The 24251-nt window shown below is 37.4% G+C and overlaps 1 protein-coding gene across 2 annotated transcripts in view; it reads left to right on the forward strand.

Annotated features, from left to right (window-relative positions):
* SLC4A4 (solute carrier family 4 member 4) overlaps positions 1-23114 on the forward strand; it is a 346042-nt gene extending 322928 nt beyond the window's left edge. The window contains exons 19-26 of one of the 2 annotated variants that reach the window (XM_080796031.1): positions 1130-1308; positions 2469-2541; positions 9358-9426; positions 11998-12171; positions 14352-14513; positions 17939-18035; positions 20644-20723; positions 21417-23114. In XM_080796031.1, the coding sequence (XP_080652157.1) occupies positions 1130-1308; positions 2469-2541; positions 9358-9426; positions 11998-12171; positions 14352-14513; positions 17939-18035; positions 20644-20687 (798 nt within the window). In that variant the 3' untranslated portion in view covers positions 20688-20723; positions 21417-23114. The remainder of the gene's footprint in view (positions 1-1129; positions 1309-2468; positions 2542-9357; positions 9427-11997; positions 12172-14351; positions 14514-17938; positions 18036-20643; positions 20724-21416) is intronic. The other variant, XM_080796032.1, reaches the window with a different exon arrangement.
* Positions 23115-24251: the final 1137 nt, after the last annotated feature.

Genomic DNA, 24251 nt, shown 5'->3' on the forward strand with positions numbered 1-24251 from the left:
ACGAGTTCTCTGAGAACATGATGAGACCCATGTTTGGGAGCCAGGGGTGAAATCTTGGCCTTTCAGTGAGAGGAGAGCGGTGTTCTAACTAACTGTAATTGGACCTGAATGATAACAGTCACCAGGTTTCTAGTGTAAATTACATTCTCATTTTTTAAAGCCAGAGTCTTCATTCCCTCATATTGGTCATACTCTGGCTCTTGGTCCTTCTGCTTCCATGCTGTGAAAATGGACTGCTCTGTTTTTTCAGGCTCCATAGGCTATTAAGCATTTGATTTCTTCATAAATAGAGCAGAGAAATATAACCACAGAATAACATTGTGGACACATTCAACAATATTTATTTAGTGAGTAAAAGAGCAAGACCTTTTGTTACATAGGCTGCTCTTCCAGTCAATAAATGTTATTGTGACCAGTGGACAGTGTTTGAAATCAGCCCATTCTGGTTAAGGGTGTATTAATTACCTTAATGATCATGTTTAATAGGTTATTAAACAGTTATTTTCATATGCTATGAAAGGTGAGAAATCGTCTTAGGCATACCTTCTCAGGGTTGCTTTCAGATCTCTGGTCTGCATATGCTGACTACTGTCTAGGCGAACACTTATTGTTAAACAGTGACACAGAGGATTGCTGCCTGCTTCTAACTTGTTTATTGTGCTTACTGTTAACAACCACCAGCACCACCACAGCTACCGTCACCATTTTTTTGAGCTCCTACTATGCAACAACCACTACCTTTTAAGTTCCTATACGATGCTTTGCCTCTGTTACTGCACTGAATGGTCGCAATAGCTCCTCAAGGTAGATCTTTATCTCCATTTTTCTGATTACAGAATTGGATAGAGAGAGGATAACTAGCAATAAGCAAATGATAAGTAAGCTGTGAACTTCAGTCAAGCTAGAGGAGGTGTCATGTGGCAGCTCTGTGTTTAATTGCTCAGGGGAATAAAATGAGGAAGATAAAGTGCCTTTCCTTGAAAAACTTACCTTGAAGTAGATATTCTTAGCAAGCCAAGTGAGTTGGGGTTGTTTTTTTTTTTTTGGTCATCTTAATTCCCATCTGGAAATAGGACAAGATAGAAAGATGAGAATTTTTTTCATATGATTTTGTTACCTCTTTCTGCAGAAAGGAGCTGGATATCACCTGGATCTCTTCTGGGTGGCCATCCTCATGGTGGTGTGCTCTTTCATGGCTCTTCCGTGGTATGTGGCTGCGACTGTCATCTCCATCGCTCACATCGACAGTTTGAAGATGGAGACAGAGACTTCGGCCCCTGGAGAACAACCAAAGTTTCTAGGTGTGAGGTATGTTTAAGTCAGAGGAAAACGGCTCTATGGAACACATCATGCCGCATCTATGTTGTCGTTCGTAGGAAATGGGCAGAATGGGAGGAGAAAAGGCTAGTGAGTTAGTTACTATTACCTTTAGTTACTGTTCCAGAAAGGACTACATTTTCATTAGAGAGTCTTCAATAGTTTTTCGAGTTCACTTCTTATGTTACATAAATTTCCTTCCATTAATGAAGGCGAAATGATGCAACATAAAAGCACAAATAGTCATTCATTTTCTTCACCGTGGAGCTCACTTCGGTGCTGTGGTACTTACTTGATCCCAAGCATCGTAAGAGCCAAAGCGTTTAACCTTTCAGCTCTGTTGAGACTCCCCAAAACTCTTGAGTCTGCTTATGATTTTGAAGATTCTATAAAGGGAAAGGAATTCCTATTTTCCAGTTCTTCTTCTGTCCCCATAAGCATTGAGAAACCTTGACCTCTAGCTGTTAAATTTGGGCAGCCAGGAAGGGCTTGCATAAGACCTTCATACTGTGTTGAATTCTTTTTGCAGCAAGCCCTGCTTCTAAATGCTTGGGTGAATAGCTTGCAGGACAGAGCCATTGTTTCCCACGCCACAACAGTGGGTGATTCTTTCTTGGGGGCTGGGGGAGGGGGTGTTGGATGGGAATCCTATTTGTTAAAAAGTACTCTTGTTGTTTAGATTTGGAAATTAGATTGATGGGATTTATTGCACTTATGAAATTTCCCTGAGCTGTTTGTTAATTAGAATGCAGGACAATGTAATATCTGTCTCCTGTGAAAGAAGGTGTAATTACACAACAGTACAAGTCGTTTAAAAAATAAGGGCTTCAAAGAGGCCAGGGATGGATGGACCAAGAGCAAGTGACTTTTTTTTTTTTTTTTGAAATTCTAAAAGGAGCAAAGGACTTAGCACTATCACTTTTCTCTTGAGGAATTCAAATCACATTATACAATAGTTTTAAGAGAATTTTATAGTTATGTTGAGCTTCTATGCTCTTCTCGAGGTATTCACTTATATAAGATATCAAGACCTTTGCTGTTTTAGTCAAACATTAATTTGGCCAATGTACAGTCTTTCTTGAAGGTGAAAATACAAGGAGCTTATTTATGAAAACGAGAGATAAATTGGTAATCATTTGATTTGGTTTCAGGGAACAAAGAGTCACTGGAACCCTCGTGTTTATTCTGACTGGTCTGTCAGTCTTTATGGCTCCCATCTTGAAGGTAAATATGTGAAGTACTTGTCTCTTCCTCCTCAGTATGCGACAGGTAATTGGGTATGTGGAGAGTAGAATTCCTTATCTGCACGATTCTCATCAGTTCTGGAACACGCTGAAGCAGGCAGGGGTCAGGTAGAACAAGTACTTTCAAAACTTTTATTTTGATGCCCTCACTCCTTCACTCCTTCTATTATGAATTATTATTATTGTTGTCGTAGTTACTTGGTTGAGCCATATTAAATTACCGGTATTCAAGCTTTTGACCTATACAAATGATAATTCCATAGTTTAGTCTAACTGATCTCCCCTCTTCTCTGCATTTCTTACTCTCCTTGTATCCTTTCTTCCCATTGCTTTCCAATTACTTGTTCCTAAATCCTGCTTCCCTTCCCCCCATACAGAGGCACATACTAGACTCCTGGATAACATGAATGATCATTTTGTAACTTTTCTCCTAGTCTTAATTATTGCTGACTATATTTCTCTTTTCTTTGAATCAGAAGACCTAATCTCCACAGAGGGAAAGTTGAGTAAAATTACTGGTCTTTGACCAGAAAACTTTAGAAATGAACTTTGGAAGAAGAAAAAAATGACATGCTAGATGATTTAGAAAATTAGGAGTCAAATATGTATGTTTGATCATTGGGGTGACTATCTGACAAAATTGATGAATATGAACTGTATGGGAAAACCCATTACAAAGATGAGATAGGGTTAAAAGAGCAGGTTTAGCTGTCATGAAGCTTCCATTTCTTTTTTTGTGACACAGGCATTTTATTCTTCTCTTCTATTACATAAACAATACTGGCCAATTATTGATAATTTGTATTTGATGCTTTGTACCACAGTACAAAGCGTGAAAATTACCTATAGACCTAGAAGCTATAAACAACCACTTAATATCCTTTCAAATTTGCCTCTGAGAATTTTTGTTTATTTTTAAACAGTTCTCATTTTTCAGATTTTTAAGATGCTTATTTAACTACACAAGTGATGGAGCAGTACACTCTTGTAAAGAATTCAAACCGTACAGAAATATAGAGAGGGAAAGGCAAAAGACCTCTGTTTCTCTCAAGTTGGCACATTTATGAGTGGGTTGCCATTCAGATGAACTTGAGGAAAGTGGAACTATAATTTTGTAGCCTCTAGCTAAGACTGGTTTTGCCCTTAGGGAATTTAGATTAACACATATGTTATGCAGAAAATACTTGGTAAACAGCTAAAAGATTTAAATATTCATCTCTTGTTCCTGGTTTCCACAATGTCAGTTAACTGGCTTAACTAATTTCTGCCTGGAATCATGAAGGAATATATATTTCATGCACACGTGGGAAAGTAAAATTTAAAATAACCTTGAAGGAGTTATCTCTGATCATGCACGAAGAACCTCAGGAGAGTACAAGTCTTAGGGTTTTGCAGGGACAGAGGGAAATCTGTCATCCCTTTTGACAGTGCAAAGCAAGTTGTGGGGTAGGTTTGAAGTTGTGAGTTTCACAGCATCAAGTCCACAACCTGAAGGCTTTATGTTCCTTTGTTGCCCCACAGACACCAGCACAGCAACTGGTGGAAATGTCTAGCCACATAGACCATAGAACCTCATCTGGACAAATCCATTTTTAGAAAGGTCATTGTAGGCAATTGTGACCTCACGTTGTCGGAGGATCTACAGGAATGAATTTGCCCCTGGGTTCCCCAAAGGTGGGCTCACATGATGCAACCGCAGAGTTTTTTTATGGGGTCTCTTAGTGATTAGCTCCTAGTAGGGGATGAATAGAAATATTTCCATCAGTTCAAATAAGCTTATTAGCCTATCAACCCCCACCAATTTTTTCTTTTATTTTTATATTATGTCTTTTCATTAATACAGTATAAAATCCTAACTCAAAAAATTCAGTTGTTTAAGAGCCTTTTTTTTTTGTTACAGAAAATTGGCTTTAATGTTAAGAGAATCTGTCAGCTGAGTAATCACGTATGATCCCAAAGGGACACAGAGAACAGACACTGTATAAACTGCTATTTTTAGAAAAAGATGCAAGACTCACATTTTCAGCAACACCTCTTCCCGACTATTTTCTAACCCTGCACCCAAATGTGGCTGCAGAAGAATTAAAGCTGAAAGCCCTTGTGTTCTTTATTGTACAGTGATTCTTTTTGCCCTGATGTGCAAAGCACTTTAGTATCTGCAGGAACAGATTAGAACACAGACAAAGGAGAAAGAGAGATGTAAGTTATCAATGAGCATGAGTTTGCTTTTCCTTTTGACCTTCCTTAAGCTCACCCTTATTCAGCTGCTAATGTTTGTTCATAATTATGGCCATTTCAACTATGGGAAATGCAAAGAATCATTGTAAGAATCAGTGAAAAAGGTAGTCCAGCAAACATTTTTATTGGGCAAGGCTTATACTCAAAATGTGGGAAATGAAATTATTTTGTTACTATGGCTTCCAATATATTGTGGGAAACAGATTTTAAAACAACAATAAAGTATTCCAGCACTGACAATTGTGATTCCAGACTTCGGCGAGTAGAACTGTTCTTTACTTTAGGAATCACATCAGCTAATTTTAGATCATGTGCCCTTCTTGCCATTGAAATTGGGTAGCTTATAAGCATTCACTGGAGAATTCTTGGTGCCTCACGTAAGAAGTCAATACAGGAAGAGGCAGATGTTGAGGGTACAGTTTAACTAAAACTTAAGTAACGACTAAGTGGAGTCAGGATTAGCAATTAACCTCAGAATTCACACAGAAAGAGGTACCAGGGGTTACTTGGGAGGAGGGAACCTTTTTCCTCCACCATTTGACTGTGTGTTTTAAAGGGACAGATGACAACTTTAGAGAATGGTCTTACTTAAGAGTCTGCCTTTGAAAGGCAGATCAAATGCATGGAATCAAGAGAAATATGTGCCTTTCACTTTTTAAAAGGACATGGCTCAACACCTTCCCTTCCCAGCTCCCTGCATCCCACTGTTTCCGTGCCTGGGAGGATGCGAGGAATTTCCTCCCTGTGCTAAGCAGGGTGGGTGGTTGTTCCCTGCGCCTCCTTACGCAGGCTTACTTTGAACAGGAAGTCTGTGACCTCTGTTTTGATCTCTTTGCCAGAGTCTCTCTTTTTACATGGAAAACATGTAAGGAGTCATAATGTATTAGCTTTAAGTTCATAAGGATACCCCGTGACCTCAACCAGCTGCACTCACACATGCCTCAAATCCCACCCCGGATCCAGTACAGAGCTGTGGGGAAGCAGGGAAAACTGGCTTCCCAGGCTGGTTACAGTTTCAGTCCGTGTCTCTGCAGCAGAAATGCTGCCTGTTGAGCTCGTGTTCTGGATGGGGAGGCTGGGGCCCACCATAGAGGAGCAAAAAAATGAAAGACCGTTCCTAGAGCTTCCTTTTCCAATGCTTCTCGCAAGCTTAAAGAAATAAAGATCCAGTAAAGTTCACTGCCCCTTCTGTGGTCTTTGCTTGAAGCAATTCATCTTTAACATGAAGTGTAGCCAAAATTTGTCTTTCGGATTTGTTTAGGGTTCTAAAATGTGGAGGCTAGCATTTAATTTGTACCTGACAGGCATTCGTTGAGCTCCTCCAATGTGCCACACACCCTGCTCCGTATCAGGGAAACGAGGAGAGAGGGTAGAGAGGAGGAGGGTGGTGGTAATAGCGGCTCCCGTTCACTGGGAGCTTGACGTTGGACCAAGAGCTCTGCACAGATTGTTTTTTATTTAGTTCTTCAGTAAAACCTATGAAAAACGTATGTATAATTGCATTCATCCTACAGATTTAAAAAATAAATAAATAAATAAATAAATAAATAAATAACTGGCCAAGTCCCAAAGTTCTTAAATTGCCGAGCCAAGGTTTGAACTCAGGCAGTTCTAACTCCAAAAGCCTGATCTCATAACCATCATGGTTTATTGCCTTTTAAAATAAAACAGTATTGGCCCCAAAGAGCTCCTTTACTTTCATTTCCCCGGAGATGATCTTCCCGTTTCTTTGATCCAGTTTCCAGGTTTCTTACGTAGAGAGAAATGTGGCATTTTCACAACCTCTTCATCATAAGTCGCTCTGTGGTTTTGTGATCATAAGACTAAGGACCAGATTGCAAGTCGGCAGCTTCCTTATGGTCCCAGATTTTTAGGGCTTAAGGGCATTAGGATGTTTTTTTGATAACATGTTCCTTAAGACAATTGTTGTAGTTGAAAGGACAATATTGTAGAGCTTATAGAAAGCCGAGTTTTCGAGTCTGATCTTTGTGGCCTGTACTCCCGCTACCCTACCCTCACCACAGAGGGACCAGAGGGAGCTGTGCTGGGTGGCTGCAGGCTTCTCGACTTGCCAGTGAAGGTCCTGATGCTAATAATGACATCAGTACCACATTTATCATTTCTTGAGCATCTATTATGAGCCAGTCCCTGAACTAGATCTTATATACTCTTTATCATAACCACTCCATAGATGAGAAGACTGAGGATAGCAGTGGGCAGTTCTCTTGGTTCCACAATGGGTAGAGACAGAATTGGAACCCAGGTCTAACTTCCTGTACTTCCATGCCTTTCATCAGTACTTCATTCTGAGCGTCAGACACACGTGCACACGCACACAGTGACTATTATTCTGCTGGGTGGCCTCACTCCTGTCCTGAATTCTGCACTGTGGACAACTACCATCTACCTTTCTTATTAAATTTACCCTTTCACATTTTTTTCTTATGGCAATATTCTAACACTGTCAAAAATCAAAGGGAGGGCTAAGTAAAAAAGTGGAACTACATTCACCAGAATTTGAAAAATTTGGTGACATAATCTGAGTATGCTAAATCTTCATTGACTTAATTTAATTTTTCTGTCAGGTTGTAGGATCAAGCATTTAACTTTTTCATTTCTAATGTTTATGGGAAGCATATAATATTTACTTATAATCCTTTTCACCAAAGAATATTTTTTTAAAAAACATCATCATCTCTAAACCTGTTTTCCTACCTGTACCCCATTCTGAGTTAATGGTACCTTCTGATTTTATTTTGTGGTAGATTTGGCGAAATTTGGCATAAATTCAGAGAGAATAGACTTCAGCACTATGGTACAACTTTCCTTCACTCTGGTGCTAGAGCTACATTAGAGAAAATATTTAGCTAAACTTAGGGGAGGGGTGGAGATAACTCTCAGTATCACCTTTGTGATTACTTTCTTTCAAGCCAGAGAAAACACTTTACTCAGATTAAAAAGTAACTACTGCAGGATTTCTAACAACATGCCCAACTCTCTAAGAGAACTAGGCGTCTCTTTTCCCCTTCCACCTAAATGAAATGGATATATGAGAGGAACCATCATATATTAAGAAAAGTGGGAGAGCCCTTGCTTTCAAAGGATATTTTAAAAAATTAAAAAATGAGTGAATGCTGTGAAATGGTTTCTTTGTTTGTTATTCTTTTGGTCAGTTTGTACAGGGGAATGGGAATAAGTACATTCTAAAGGAAATAAAGGCATGTGTCAGAACTCAAGTGGCTTGAATGTGATGTGCTCACCTCTTTGTGGTGATTCTGGGGTATTACAGCACACATGGCTTCCCCAACACTTCTGCTGTCCCTCCTACCCCCTCAACAGTCAACACCAATTATTTTTTTCTGAGCTCAAGATCAAATTACCTATGTTACAATTACTGTTTTTTTCTAGAAGGAACGTGGGATGTTTTATGTAAATAAATATATGTATTACATATAAATTTAATAATTCCTATAGCTAGCCAGTAACAATTGGAGATTGTCATGACATATTTTGAATTTACTAATTTTCAGTAGTGGCCAAAAGGTCTCAGATACAGAACGTTTTAGGTCATTCCTAGGGTAGACATAGAAATTTTGTTTCATTTAATACATGTTATAGTTCTTTAAAAATTACTCTGAAGTCATACTGTTTCCTGCCTACAAAGCCTCCTTTATGTAGATTTGGTAAGATTGAACTTAATTGATTGTGGTTTTTGAAAACCGAAATTACTTGAACTTCTTTTCAAAATCCAAGCTTGAGAACCTTTTGTTGTTCAAATAGAAGGCTTCCCAGAAACAGAATCAACCTTGAGTTGCTTAGTTTCTATAGTACTAAGGACATTTCAAAGGTCTAGGAACAGATAAAACTTAAGGAACATCGAATTGGAACTTCCCATTGCTAAAACACTTTGTATTATTGTAAAAAGACTCTTGCTAATTAATGCATAAAATGTATTCACTTTTTAAAGATGGGTATTACTACATGTGTGTAATTAATTGCTTCCGTATGCTCGATGCTCCTTTCAAGCAGGGTTCTCATTAGTTAGTCCTCTTAATATTCCTGAGAGGAAGAAAGGGGACAGCCGTTTGATGTTTGCTTAATTGAAAGAGGCATTTACACACCAAGCTGATAGATGATTTGGCAGAAATTATTAAGGAAAAAATCAACAGGCTGTTGGAAAGGAACTTGGTCTCAGGAGTGAAGCAACTGTCTACCTTTCTATCTCACAGTTCATGCAAACATCTGGTTTATATAATCATTCCTTTTAAGGGGAAAGGGAAACGAATTTTTTTCCCCATTAAAAAAATTATTTCTGAGGTTATACATGCTCATTGTTAAAAAAAAATGCCAACAGGCATCAAATGAAAGTTGAAAATCTCCCTCTACTTATTTCTAGTATAGAGTTTAGAAGTTTATCAATGATGAATATACTAATTAGAGTTCACTATATTATTATGTCGTATCTTTTAGTTTCAGATTTGGCCTTTATTTAAACTACTCTTCTTCATTACTGTTTTTATTATTTTTTTAACCTTTCTCCATTTTCCTTTCTTTCTAGTTTATTCCCATGCCTGTTCTCTATGGCGTGTTCCTATATATGGGGGTGGCATCCCTTAATGGTGTGCAGGTGAGTTTTCCATAGCAATCTAAGTATAGCTGTGTTTTTTTTCTAATAGTGGGAGTAGTCCAGTAACAGACCGTTGATGAAAAGTGCTACTCATTAACTGCTGAGTTTTTAGAGTGTGTGTATTTACAGTAAACAAAGTGGTGGTTGCCAGAAGGGAGGTGGTGGGGGGGAATGGATGAAATCCAGAAAGGGGATTAAGAATGTACTTACCATGATGAGCACTGAGTAGTATATAGAATTGTTGAATCATTACATTATATACTGAAAAGAATATAGCACTATAAGATTTATGGATAGATAGATAAAATGCATTTGTTTTCTACTTTCTCTGCCATACATCTGCTTCTTACTTCTGGCTTAATTAAAAAAATTAATTTTTGCTAACAAATGTTACCACAGGTATCCATTCTTGAAATAAGCTGTTAAAACCGGTCATTTAACTAGGGAAATGAGAGGGCTATGATCTATCTTCCTCCCTCCTTCCTCCCCTCCTTCCTTCCTTCATCTCAAGAAGGAAATCAAACTCTTTGGGGTGCTTCTCAAGGCACTGTTTATCCCTCTGCCCTTAAACCATACTAAGAACAGGCTATTATTTGATTCACTTTTCACATGGCTGAGATCAATGATCAAAAGTTTTGCACCAGTAAAAGAGTAAAGTCAATGTGGTTTAGTGCTACCCTTGTCCAAAATTTCAGCTATTCACAATTTGGGTAGAACTGGCCCCCTTTAAAAAAAAAATCATTAGGGAAACCTTTGTAAGGGACTTTGTCTTTCAATTGAGGTTTAATTTAATTGGCACCAGGAGACTGGAAGTACTTCTGCTGCTTTCTGGCACCTTGTTAATTGTAGCCTTATTTAGCACTTACTAATGTTTTAATGGGAAAAGACTGCATGTTCTGTGAACATCATAAGAATTTATTTAAACCCCTTCATAATAGTCCTTGCTTTCATTTATTGAATTTAGATTAATTTGGTTTTAGAGTCAGATAGAGCTGGGCAGGTGGCCAGGCCCCCAAAAGCAGAAAAGGCTGTTTTATTTTTCCCTTGTTTAGGTCCCCTCTGGGTAGAGTTCTTCACCATTGGGATATTTGTCACAAAATACAAGATGGGGCCCATAGATTGGACTAGATGGGTATGAATGGATTTTTTTTTTTTTTGTTCTTATGAAACTTTGGGCAAGTACAAATATAATAAAAAATACTTTATTTTTACCTGGCTTTGTAAATATTCTTTTTTCCCTTAAATGGAAAAATATGAAACTAATATGGCTCCCAAACTAATGGTTTTTTTTGGGGGGGGGCTTAAATAGGTCAGTCTAGATCAGAAGTTTGATTTTTATGTGTTCTAGATGCTTAACCAATGGCTGGAGCTCAATATGTGTTTATTAAATTAAATAGAAGGCAAAAAAAAATCAACAATTTCATAATGTTGGGGAAAAAATTCCTTTGCTAAAGGCACAGCCAGTGGATTCCTGAATTCTGCAATGCTGTTGTCCCTCTTTCCTTCTTCTCTTGACACTCCCTCTTTTAGGCCTTTTGGTAAGATTTCACTTAGCAATGAAATTTTGTAACCCAGTCTTTATAAACAACAAGGCCCGCTCTGGTCAAAAATAGGCCTAGACAGAGAAAGAAAGTTTGTTGATAGGAAATAGCTTCTGAGAAGCTCGTCTGTGATAGTCTAGTTGACTTGCCCACTTCTCCCTTTCCTCCAGAAAGAAAGCAGAGGTGCTATGTCGGAGTCCTAATACATAATAATTCAATTCAGCAGCTCTTTAGTGAATATCTTTCATTTGAGAGATCCTCTGATAGGTCCCCCAGAATCATCCTTCTCATCATTATCCATGGAAACTCAGCAGTTAATCTCTGAAGCATAGCACCTGTCACAGAGGTGCTCAGCGGCCAGCATAGGACCTGTTTCCGCACAACACTGATCGCCTCCCCTGGATTCCAGTGTGTAGTTGTTGACCCTCTGAAACTCACTATCGTAGTCATATGGCTTTTCTTTGAGAAGAAATGGTAATGAATTGCTGGCTGTTATTATTTAAGTTATGCCATCAATAGATAATGTGGAATTGATGAAAATAGCAGTGCATTCCCATTTTCAAGTTAGATACTTGAAACATCCCTGAAATGTCTACCATGCACAGTAGCACCTCTTCTTTCAGACAAGGTGACTGAGGCAGAGTGAGATACATGAGTGAGACATCTTCCTTCATGACAAAAATAGTCACAAGATTCTCTCTCCAGAGACTCAGATAATAAAAATAGAAAGTAAGAGATGAGCATCTAGAATTTATATTTGGCTTTGTGACTTTATTCTTTGGTGGCCACTTTGTCTCCTACATCTGCATAACATTCCTGAGGAGGAAGAGTATTAGAAAACTCCTAGCATGTCTTACTGTGCTGGACTGAATTTCTGAATTCCCTGACCAGAGTCCTCTGAAAAGGACACTGCTTGCTTAAAATTATAGAATAGATAAATCACTAGTTGTTAGGTAGGCGTTGTGGAAATGGCTCTGTGTACCAGCTCTTGAAATAATACAATTGTATCCTTGTCTCCTTTCCTCCCCAGTTCATGGATCGTCTGAAGCTGCTGCTGATGCCCCTAAAGCACCAGCCAGACTTTATCTACCTGCGCCATGTCCCCCTGCGCAGGGTCCACCTGTTCACCTTCCTGCAGGTGCTGTGTCTAGCTCTGCTCTGGATCCTCAAGTCCACCGTGGCTGCTATCATCTTTCCAGTCATGGTAGGGATTCCTTTAACTGAACCTCCCCATGAAGTCGGAGCAATCGCATTAGTTGTCGTCATAGAGAAGACCCATCTGTCTTTTCCATGTGGCTCTCATTTTTTTCCAGCTTCGGCAAATAGTTTTGATTTGATCAGGTGCGATTTAAGGTTCCTATGTCTGTGGTCATCTACACTGGACTTTACTGGCAAACTCAGCTGAGTTCAGATACTGACACTGGTTTCTGCTGGTCAGGGAACCTCCATGAGCTGCCATGAACTGCTGGGTAAAATGGACATGGCTCTCGTGCTGTCATTCTGAGCAACGATGATAAACACTGAGTCTATAGCACGACGCCTGACCTCCAGTAGACACCAGTGCACATGAGTTATTTTTCAAATACTGTACAATAGAACCAATCTAAATAACAAGTACAGCACATTTCAGTCCAGATAATAAGAAAACAAATTTGTCAACTTCGGAGAGGTCCCAGTGAATTAGAAGAAATGGAGTGAAAAGTGAAGTTTTTGAAGTTCTTGCTAAACTTAAGGGTTAGTCTGGGTTCTCAGTCCTTGCCATGAACTTGATGAGAAGCAAGGTAAAATAACTAACATTGCACTTGGAATTACAAGTGAAAGAAAGAAAAAAGGAAAATGCTAGTTCTGCGTTTGGTTTTATTATTAAATTTTATACTTTACCATAATTTTCCATTTCTTGCAAGAAAATGCACATGCATATACTTGAAGCAAGTCACCAAGCGAGCCTCAGGTCTGATCTGTCTCTCCCACAGCTTTGGAAACAGAATTCTCATTCACAGACATATTTTTTTTTTTAATAAAAATCCTTTTACTCTTAGCCAGGGTTATTTTTTATCTTACGTCTATTTGTTGTGATTTTTTTTCTCCAAGGAAGCAGGAAAAAATTGCTATAAAATACTAGTGATATTTGTAGAGTCATATTTTTTCATGATGGTCCCTTATATCCCCCCCCCCCTTTTTTCTTGAACTCTATTAGCTCACTGGAAAACAATAATAAGAACAAAGACTTATTTGTCAAATGACTGCCATTTGACTATTGGTATAGTCTACCTGTTAGTTTTGCTAAAGACAGGAAAACGAAGTTAGACCTGGATAAATTTGAAATATGTCCAGTAAATCACTTACTGCTTGTGCTAAGTAATATAAAAAATGCATTCCCTTTATAGAGTATTTTTTTAATCTTTCTAGAGGTTTTATTTGATCACAAATCAATAATGTAATATTAGTGGGCCAGATGTTGTTAATTTCCCTGGGAGATGAGGAAACAGACGTAGAGCATGACGTAGATAAACACAACTGTTTAATCTGAGACAGTGTCATGACTCTCATATCCCAGCGCACACTAATTTTACTCTTGAGCAAAGGCATCTTTAATGTACCTTTAGAAGTTACTGTTCAAGAGCAACTCGTAGAATCAAAGATATATATTTTAAGAATACTGATTTTAGCGGAAGACAGCTGGGGCCCTTTGTTGTATTTTTTCCTTACCTGGCTTTGTCATCTTGGATGACATACTTATGTCTCCAAGCCTCAGTTTCCTCAGTTGTAAGATGGAGATTATAATATTTACTTTTTGAGTTTGTGGTGGAATAAATGAAAAAACCCTGCCAAAGAGTTTAGCACAGCCTTAGACACACTGTAAGTTTTCAGGTCATAGTAGTGATTGAAGTTGCCCCATAGATTAAATGGCTTGAGCATACTCAAGGATTACCTCCGTTATTAGCACTTTGAAAATGTTGTAGTATGCTGTGTGTTGTACAGATTTTCTTGATTTTCAAAAATCTATGTAATGTTTTAATTTTGAATAATTAGAAATCATAATACAGGCTTTTTTTTCTCTTTAAACTTTCATTTTATTGAAAATCTGACAGGGAAGAAAATGATTTAAAAAAATAAACCTTTTGTGTCAACATTCTAAGTGAATGTAATCATACACATCAGTGAATGAAGTAAGTTTTACTCAAGACTTTTATGACCCAACATCCCCCGTAAAGAAAACATTTATGGTCCACGTAATGTAAATCCATATAAGCAAGATGGGTTCTATCATATTCTAGCCTTATGCAAGATAGGTTTCTACTGCCTTTGATAGGGTAATATCAGTGCTCACCGTGACTTCATCTGACATGGTTTCTTTCATACTTTCTATATTTATCCTTTCAGATCTTGGCACTTGTAGCTGTCAGAAAAGGCATGGACTACCTCTTCTCCCAACATGACCTCAGCTTCCTTGATGATGTCATTCCAGAAAAGGACAAGAAAAAGAAGGAAGATGAGAAGAAAAAGAAAAAGAAGAAAGGAAGTCTGGACAGTGACAATGATGATGTAAGGAACTTTCCAAAATTCCAAAGTAAAGCTAAAGAAATAAATGTGAAAAAAAATATATATGTATACACGTACATATATACATATATATGTGAAATATATAATCGTATATATACTATATATTATATATGTGTGTGTGTGTGTGTGTGTGTGTGTGTGTGTATATATATGAATATATGAAATCCTTTATGTGAGATATATGGCTGAATTCCAAGAATGTTCACCTGGCTGTATTACGTATCAGTCTTCACTTTCCTTTGCCCTTTACTTTCTTTCCTTAGTTTTGTATATTTTCTGAAGTCCTTCTGTAGCCATTAATACACAAATAGCGATGAAATGACTTCCAAAGAAAACCTCACCACATCTAAAGAACTCCAGTCTCCCATCTCATAGATAAAAAGGAAATTTGCTTCATAATGCTCTAAAGTGTATTTGTTTTGCTCTTCATAATCCAGATTTAAATATGAATTAGTAACTCAGTTTTATGTAATTTCAAGCCTGATGTGGACAAACACCTGTGACCTCAGCTCCGGTGATCTGTGTGTCCACTTGCATAGGCTCTCAGCCATGGTTCTCTTCTATTGCACTCCTCCTCACATTGAACTTTGATGTGATTTAAGATGATCTCTCTGTAACCCTTCAATGAAAAGCAAAGGGAATTGGAGCTTAGGGTCTTTCTACATAATTGTAGTAGGTAATTTGTAGTCCAGATGATCCTCCTGCAATTGGGTGGTTAAGCTGAGAAATAATATTGCCCCCCCCCCTTTTTTTCTTGAGGAAACCATTTCACAGGTGCTCCAATAGGGGTCTGTAATCAGTACTAGGAGAACAGCTGGGATTATTTCACACACACACACACACACACACACACACACAAACACGAACACGAACACCTACAATTATTCCAGTAGCCTTCTGAAAGGACTGCCGCAATGACATTTTCCGTGTGCAGATTTGTTCTGGATTTCACACAGCACAGTATCCCCATTCCAATTGCGTCCTGGTGTACAGTTCTAAAGTGGGAGTATAGTTAAGTTTTGGTATCTGTACGTGATCGTTTTGATTGATCATGCATACTTGTCCTGACTTGCCGTAACAGCTCTTTATAGTATCTGATTTTGTTCCTATTTTACAGGAGAAAATTTAGACTGAGAAATGTGAAGTCATTTTTCTAAGTGTACACAGTCATAGTGGCAAAGCCAAAACTCCAATCCAGGCCTGTCTAGTTATTTCCAGCTGGTCAGGCTGTCTGATTGTATTCTTTGTGGAGAATTTAGAAATAGTACAGTGAAGGAAGGCAACAGACAAAATTGGATTTCAGATAAATTGATCCAATAAAAAAAGGCTAAATATATGAGGCCCATTTAGCTGAAGAGAAAAAGAGTCCAAGGGAGCTTTTGTGACTGTCACCATCCATCTTCAGTGAGAACAGGTGTATAGATTTTCTGTTTCCAGTGATGACGGTAAAAGAGATTGTGTTTAAATTGCAGTACAGATTAGGGTGCAGTGTTAAAAAGAAGGATATGTTTACACATTGAATAGAAATCAGGATTCAAAATTAATTTCTAGACCACTCAAGACAAAAAAGAAAAAAGGAATGCCTGAAATACTGACATAATTAAAGTAATACTTCATCTTGAATTTTCAAAACAAGTATGCCAGTGTATGCACACGGATCCAAACTTAAAATTTACTACATATTACTAGTATATGAACTCGTATTATAGAATCCTCATCTCTAATAGTTTTTAAGAAAAAAATAAAATATCAACTTTTGAGATGTTTTAAATTTGTGTTCTCTGGTGTCAAAAGTTGGATCAGGTGAGCTTCTGAGTTCTCCTAATTCTTTGTTTCAGTTTCCAGTAAATCGTATTTTATTTAAACAGTTCTATTATGTTGTTAATGATATTTCTCATTTCCAGCTCTGTATTTCCAACAGATTTCTTGAAGATAATGTGTGATACTTGTTCCTTTTCTTCTCCTCTTTCTCTTCTATCCCCAGTACCCGCCAGAAAACAACAAGCGTGTATATTTGTCCTAGTGAACTCACCCAGGCAATTTAGAGTACATGTGTGTAATAAGTTCTCTGTACTCATTATTTGGGGCTCTCCTACTATTCACCTGGTAATCAGGGATGCTGGGGTCCATGGATAAAGAAAGCCACACAGGGGCATGGCGGTTACAGAACTTTCATGAGTAGAACTTTCATGAAAATTATGGTTTGCCAATATTTTAAGCCACTCCGTCATTTTTGGATCTGGCTGCTAGGCTATGATTAAGGGTTGGCTTCCAACCTGTTCATCTATAAATGCTAGTGTTGGGGGAAACGTTTGAAATACTGTGATTAAAACTTGTCCTTCCTGACATTCTCATAAAGGTACATGCATGTGGCATCTTCATTTTTTTTTTTTGTCAATTTAAGTGTAATATCTTAGTCCTTTGAAACCATATTGTGGCTTATTACCCTCTTTACATTCACCTTAAAGGAATTTTCAATGTATATAGTAGTCTACAAAGGTTTATTTTTTCTTTATTTTCTTCAACCTCTGGTTCTTACCCCCCACCCCCCCAGTATTTCTGCTAATGGGCATCTCTTTGGTACTTCCAGTTAAGGGATGGATTTGATCTTTTCGGTCCAAACATAGAGTTGTATTCAATATAATGAATTCTTTAAAAAAGGAAGGTGGTAATCCTGTGAAAATCTGTTATAGTTTTGGCTTTGGTGACCTGTTTTTTCAAACAGACCCATGAATAGCTGCCCGATTTTATTATTTTATTTTGGTTGTGATTTACCTGATGATCATAAGTACTTTCCTTTTATTTTCTCATGTTTTGGTAGGCTTTCAAATATTTTTGGTATAAGCAAATTAGAATGAACATTTGACTCAAAAATAGTGTTGATGGATTATTAGAGTAGGAGGGAGAGGTTCATTTTCAACTCTATATTGGGGTTCCTTGATAGTGAATGTTAGTCTTCTCCCTGTCTTGGAAGGAAAGTCTTGGACGTGGAATCAGAAAGCATAAACAAAACAAAAATTTCAAGACCATGTTCTAGTTGAGGGTGTTTCCTAAATTTAATCTTTCACATTGAGATTAGTTACTTTACCCTACAACAAAGCCATCGGTATTTGCTGATTGGGAATCCAGCTTATTGGAAAGCTTTACAATTGTTTTAATTTGTAGTGATCTCTTTTTGGTGTGGTTCTAGTTTTCATTGACTTTATCCCATTAACTCAGAAGAGAGGAAAACAAATGTGAGAAAAATTGTGTAGAATTTGAAAAGTTAGCAAGTAAAAATGATCATATCAAAGTCTTTTCCCCTTAGACAATGTAAATGCTGATATGATAGGTTTGATCAATACTGGGAGATAGGGAGGGCTGTATGGTAAAAACGCTCTAAAAACTGTTGTAAATTTCTTTCACAGTCTGACTGCCCATACTCAGAAAAAGTTCCAAGTATTAAAATTCCAATGGACATCATGGAACAGCAACCTTTCCTAAGTGATAGCAAACCTTCCGACAGTGAGTAGAACTAACCTCTTGCCTGTCTGCTCAAATACGATTTGCGCTTGCAGAGAGAAAACCTTAGAATTATCATTTACATTAACTTTCCCTCTATTTTCCTTTCTGTTTTTTTTTTCTATGTGAATATTTCCATGTAATTACCATAAAACTTCATTTTTACATTCCTTAAGCCTCACTTTTCTTCCTTTCATCCATAACCTTTTAAGTTTTTGTTTGGTAGTTTTTTGCTCTGATCCAAGTTATCACTGGTTTCTTTCAGTTGCTAAACTTGTAACCATGTTTTTAATTGATTTTTCATTTTTCCTGCTGATATGTAGAATTGCAGCTTACAGTACCAAATCACTGTCTGTTACTGTTTGTCTTCCTTAGGCTTTAGCCAATGACCAAAGAGCTCAAGAGAGAAATTGCATCATGAGTCTCTAAATGATCAGTGAATCAGTTGTTTCTACTGAGCATTTGGAATAATTGTTATTGTCAATTAAATTAGCAATCAATCATAAAATATTAATACAACTTTTTAGGTGTCACTTATAAGATATATGCAGTTTCTTCCTAATTTCCTTATTCCTTTTCTACTATTTCAGAAATGCCTGTTTAAATGGACTGGTTTTTTTGGGTAATAGCTTAGTGACTAAAGTGTAATGGTTTCTGACATACCATCTTTTCTTCTGTAACTGAGGTAACCGGCCACGTGAAAAAGCGGAAAACCTCTATAGTAACATTAGTGAATATCTCAAACTTTTCTAGTAGCACATAGCAATTGCTTCCAAACTACTTTCACTTTGGGTTCTCACTTGAAGAAAATACCTTCTTTTAGATCCAGATGCCCTTCAAAGTCTACCGATATGTTATGAGGAAAAAAGAGAGTTGAGATACTTTTATTCTCATGTGACAGTGCCACTGCCACTTCAGTAAGAGGTTACCACGAGAAGCTGGAAATGAATGACTGTTTGTGAAAAATAGGTATATTAGTTGTTGGTTGCTATGGAACAAATTACCACAAAATTTAGCAGCTTAAAACAACAAACAAGTACTTTCTTATATAGTTCCCGACATTCAGGAATATAGGAGCAGAGGATTTGGTGGTTCTGTCTCTGGGTCTCTCGTGAGATTGCAGACAAGCTTCCAGCTGGGGCCAAGCTTGAAGACAACAGGAACTGGGATCTGCTTCTAAGCTTAGGTGGAAGGCAACGGGGAGGAAGTTTCAGTTCCTTGGCCCATGGGCACCTCCGTGGGGCTGCCCATCATGTAGTTGACCCCAGTGCCAGTGAGAACAGAGAGAAAAACCAAGACAGAAACTGCACTCTTTGATAACTAAATCTCAGAAGTGACCTGCCATCCCTTCTGCCATGTTCTGTTGGTCCCACACAGACCAACCCTGGTACAGCGTGGGGAGGAATTACACAAGGACATGAATACCACAAAGCGCAGGGAGCAGCGGGGTCATCCTGAAGGCTGGCTGCCACCCTGGGCTTAAAGAGTCTCAGCTTTGGTGTTCAGGCCATGAACCCGTAACTTGTAGCTGAGGCTAATTTCTTTTCAGTCCTATCCACGGGATTTAGTTAATATTTCTTTTCTGAATTCAAGCTCCTCAAACCATATCCTGGCTTCATTTTTCATGTTATTAATGCTAGAGCATTAACAGCAAAATGAAACTGAGAAAGGAACATGGCACATATGTCTTCTGTTGGCATCGTGACCTGGTGTAGCTCTTCTAAGTACAGTTTAAAGGCTGCTTCAAAAATAAAAAAATTTTTAAAAAGCACCACCAGCTAGAACTGAGGCTCCTGGAAAAAGTTTATGGCAAATTGATTATTTAGTGCTAGTTGTTATTCATTCCCTCAAAAACCCATTAGGAGGATATATGGAAAATGGATATGATATTAGAAATTTACTTAAGCAAAACATCTTTGATCATTCTAACTGAGATTATTTCTAATGTCATATTAATCTTTTATAATCCATGAAAGAACAAAATTGATAGTAGAGGTGCAGGATAATTAAATTCCTCACAATCTTTTTCTCCCCCATGAATAACAGCAGGACAAAACTGTGGATGCCGAAGATGAAAGGAAATCCAAGGGCAAGACCTAAGACATTAAGTAGATGCTCTAAAATTGATTGGCCTCCTACCCCTTCATGGAAGAAAACAACAGTGGTCCATCCCAGCATACCTAGGGGACATGAAATAAACAGATTTTATCTTGGTCACATAACTTAGTTTCTTAGCTCAATATGATGTCTCTTGAAATTGTGTAGGGGTGCCTGTGTGGCTCAATTGGTTGAGCATCTGACTCTTGATTTTGGATCAGGTCCTGATTTCAGGGCGGTGAGATCAAGCCCAGCTCCGTGCCCAGCGTGGTGTCTGCTTGTCTCTCTCCTTCTGCTCCTCCCGCTGCTCACCCATACACTCTCTCTCTCACTGTCTTTCTCTCTCAAATAAATAAAATCTTAAAAAAAAAAAAAGAAAAAAGAAATTGCCTAAACTTGCCTTTCTCTTTCCAATGATCATGCATGGATTTTTACGAAGATTTTTATTTTTACTCTAATTTTATACATTACCAAAGAGTACTAGTCACAATTTAAAGAAATTTTTCTTTTCCAGGAGAAAGATCACCAACATTCCTTGAACGCCACACATCATGCTGATAAAATTCCTTTCCTTCAGTCACTCGGTATGCCAAGGTAAAGGACAACTCCGTGTTTTATGTGGTTCTGTGGGATGATTGCTCCACAGAAATGGCGGATTATTGGCCGAACGCCTTGCTTTCCTTCCTGTCCACAAGCTATCTTGAATCAATTACTCAATCCCCGAACCTCGCCCCAGCTTTTATGTAGGAAGCATTCTAAGAGACCTACTATCCTTAGAAGTAATGGAAACGTTCACTATCGTTATGGTAAAGCCCAGGATCAATGTTTGCTTTTATCATTTTCATATCATCTCTGATTTAAGGGATAACTGCCATTTTCTGGCAGCTCTCCGGTAGTTTTCTTCCCCAATCTTAACACGGCTCTAGACATTTCAGATCCTCCTTGATTTTCCAAAAAGCAAAAGCTCCGAACATTTTATTCATGTAGGTCTCTTTGTCCTTGATTTCTGACAGTATCACCCAGCTGGCAGTCCTCCTTCTTGATTTTTGTGTTTTTTTGTTTTTAATCTAAGGTGTGAATGTTTATGAAATTTTCTACTTGAATCTCTTGACTCTTGTACCTTCATCCCATTTAAAAATGTTTGCTTTGAACACAGAGAGAGTAGATAAGTAAAGAGGACAGAGGACACGTTCAGCTTCTGCACAATGCGCATACATTTGACGGACAATAAAGGGAATCTGATTTACTTACTATTTCTTTTCTCTTTTCTCTTTTTTTCCCCTCTAGTCCTCCTAGAACTCCAGTAAAAGTTGTGCCTCAAATTAGGATAGAACTTGAGCCTGAAGACAATGAATATTTCTGGAGGAGCAAGGGAACAGAAACTACATTGTAACCTGTTTGTCTTTCTTAAAACGGACAGTTTTTGTTGTTGATGTTCTTGGGTTTTGTCTAGTTGTTTATTTTTTAATTTTTGTTTTGTTTTGGTTTTTGGTCATTGGCCAAATAATATAGCACTCACTCTGCTTCTCTCTTGCATAGGTAAAATCTAGACAATAGTTCACCGTTCCTTAAAAACATCTGAAGACTCCCCTTTTCTTTTCATATTTTCAGATGTGTCCTCTGACAACCAGATTCCTTTGTCACTCAAGACACGCACAGACCCTGTCCTTTTCCTTTATTAAGCAGAGGGCAAAAGCATTAAGGATTTTGTAACACCTTTGATTAAAATATTGAAGGAACTTACCACTTTAGCTTTGGAGCTGTGCTTACTGGCTTGTGTGCCTGTCTGGTAGAAGAAACCCTGACCTCCAGGCAGAGTCCCTTCTTGCTTTTAGAGCTCTCCAGGACTGGAAAAAAAGTGCTGCTATATGCTAACTTGCTCTTGCTTGTCAGCCCTAATCTTAGAGTTATCAAAAGAAGAAAAACTCAAGGTACTTTACTCCCTGTAGAGAAACTATTGCCATCATTGTAGCAAGTGCTGGAATATCCCTTTTTCCTATGCAACTTTTTTTAACCCTTTAATGAACTTATCTGTTGAGTACATTGAAGAATATTTTCTTCGTAGATTTTGTTGTTTAAATTATGGGGCCTAACCTGCAACTTATTTTTTGTCAATTTTTTAAACTTTTTTTTAATTACTGTAAAGAAAATGAATTTTTTCCTGCAGCAGGAAACATAGTTTTGAGTAGTTCTACCTCTTATTTGTAGCTGCCAGGCTTTCTGTAAAAATTGTATTGTATATAATGTGATTTTTACACACACATGCACACACAAATACACAATCTCTAAGGTAAGCCAGAAGGCTGGATCAGATTAAAAACACCATGTTTCTTAGCATCCATTTTTCCCTTTCTTTAAAAGAAACTTACTGTTCTATGAAGAGATTGGGGGAGAAGGGAGAAGCTCTTATGTAATGGGCATAACTGACATTTTGATAATAGTAATATCTGGGCATAGATGCTGATTGTATTACCATGTCAATGTCCTATGCAGTATTTTTAGACATTGTTTTCATTTTGAAATATTTGTGTGTTTGTGTACATACTCTGTGTGTGGCTGGTGCACATATGTGCAAAGTTGGGGAGACAGAGTGAAGGTAGGGGATGGGCAAAATTATCCAGCCTCTTGTGTCACTTTTCATAAAACCCAAACCACATGTGAAAAATTCATCAGAGGTCTAAGAGACTTACTATTGTGCAAATGAGGGTAAATATAATTTTACTGCTGGATAATATCATTGATCCAAGAGCTCATATTTATAATACAAAACCCATAGGAATATTAATAGATAATTTACTTATCTGTACAGTGTTTATGGGACTGCAGACAGATCTGCACACATACACACACACATACACACACACATATTTTAAAATGCTTGCACATGTTTTTATGATGGAAAGGCAATTATTCCTCATGAGTAGGACATTTAGAATATATGTGTATGTGTGTGTGTATGTACATGTATTTCAAAGTATCATATTGAAAATTAGAAAAAAGAAAATTAGGCCTTTATTAACCAAATTTAGCATGCAATTTAAATGTAATATTTTAATAGACATTATGTATTGTGAATCTGCATTAAAAATAACATTTAAACATTAAATTCATAATTTTGGACTCATATAATCATATTTGTGATCCATCTAAATTAAATATATATAACTAAAACAGATTATTGGAGGAGTACCAGAAGCAGGATGCAACCATGTATTTTGGTTTCGTAATATGCACATAGTGACTCCCATTCATTCTCATAGAAATTAAATTATAATTCTGTCCCCTTAAAATTTTGATTATAAAAACTTTATTACCCTGGATTGCCGCTTACTTTTATAGTATATGATAATCTTAAAACTTTATCCAAATTAGACATAAATGACCTGTAATTTTTTCATTAAAATGGAAACAGCAAATTACATGTTATTTGTTAAAACCTTACATGCCAAGTTCTGGCATCAGATTTGTATTTAGAGCTACCCTTTAAGTGATTATATTATCTAGTTTTTTCATTACTGTAATATAAAACTATAAGGAGCTTTTCCTTTTTCTTTACCAAGGGAAGCATCAATATAATGTCTAAGAGCCATGCATAAGTTTAGCCTGACTTATGATCTCGTTAAATTAAAGACACTTTTGCTCACTTTTATAAAGGCCCTAGATGTAATACTTTATTTTTCTGATCATGAATCAAGTATTTGAGGATTTGTGCCTCTCTCCATCTCTTTCAAAGAACTCCGGAAGCAACTTAACTCAATATTTCAGCCTTTGAGTAGATCTAAAGGCTATCTGCACCTCCACATAGGATCCATATTCTGTGACCAAAGGTTGAAATTCATGATACGAATGCAGAACAGTACCTTCCATTTGCTCAAAGTAGCAGTTAATAGCAAACCCTTTCACTATTTTGGAACCCAGGGAAGCTTTTAAAAAATCATTACTTTCAGAGGAATAGGAGTAGTTACCAAATAAGCAAACAAAACCCGCAGTCCATCCAGAGCCACCAGATCATCTGTATTTTAACTGAATTTACTCATTTTCTGAGAACTAACCAGACTGTGGGATGGTTTTATTTCTATGTAAACTGCACACACAGAATATAGTACAATGAGGAATTTCTTT

The sequence above is a fragment of the Martes martes genome (assembly GCF_963455335.1).
Source record: "Martes martes genome assembly, chromosome: 2".
NCBI classification, from domain to species: Eukaryota; Metazoa; Chordata; class Mammalia; order Carnivora; family Mustelidae; genus Martes; species Martes martes.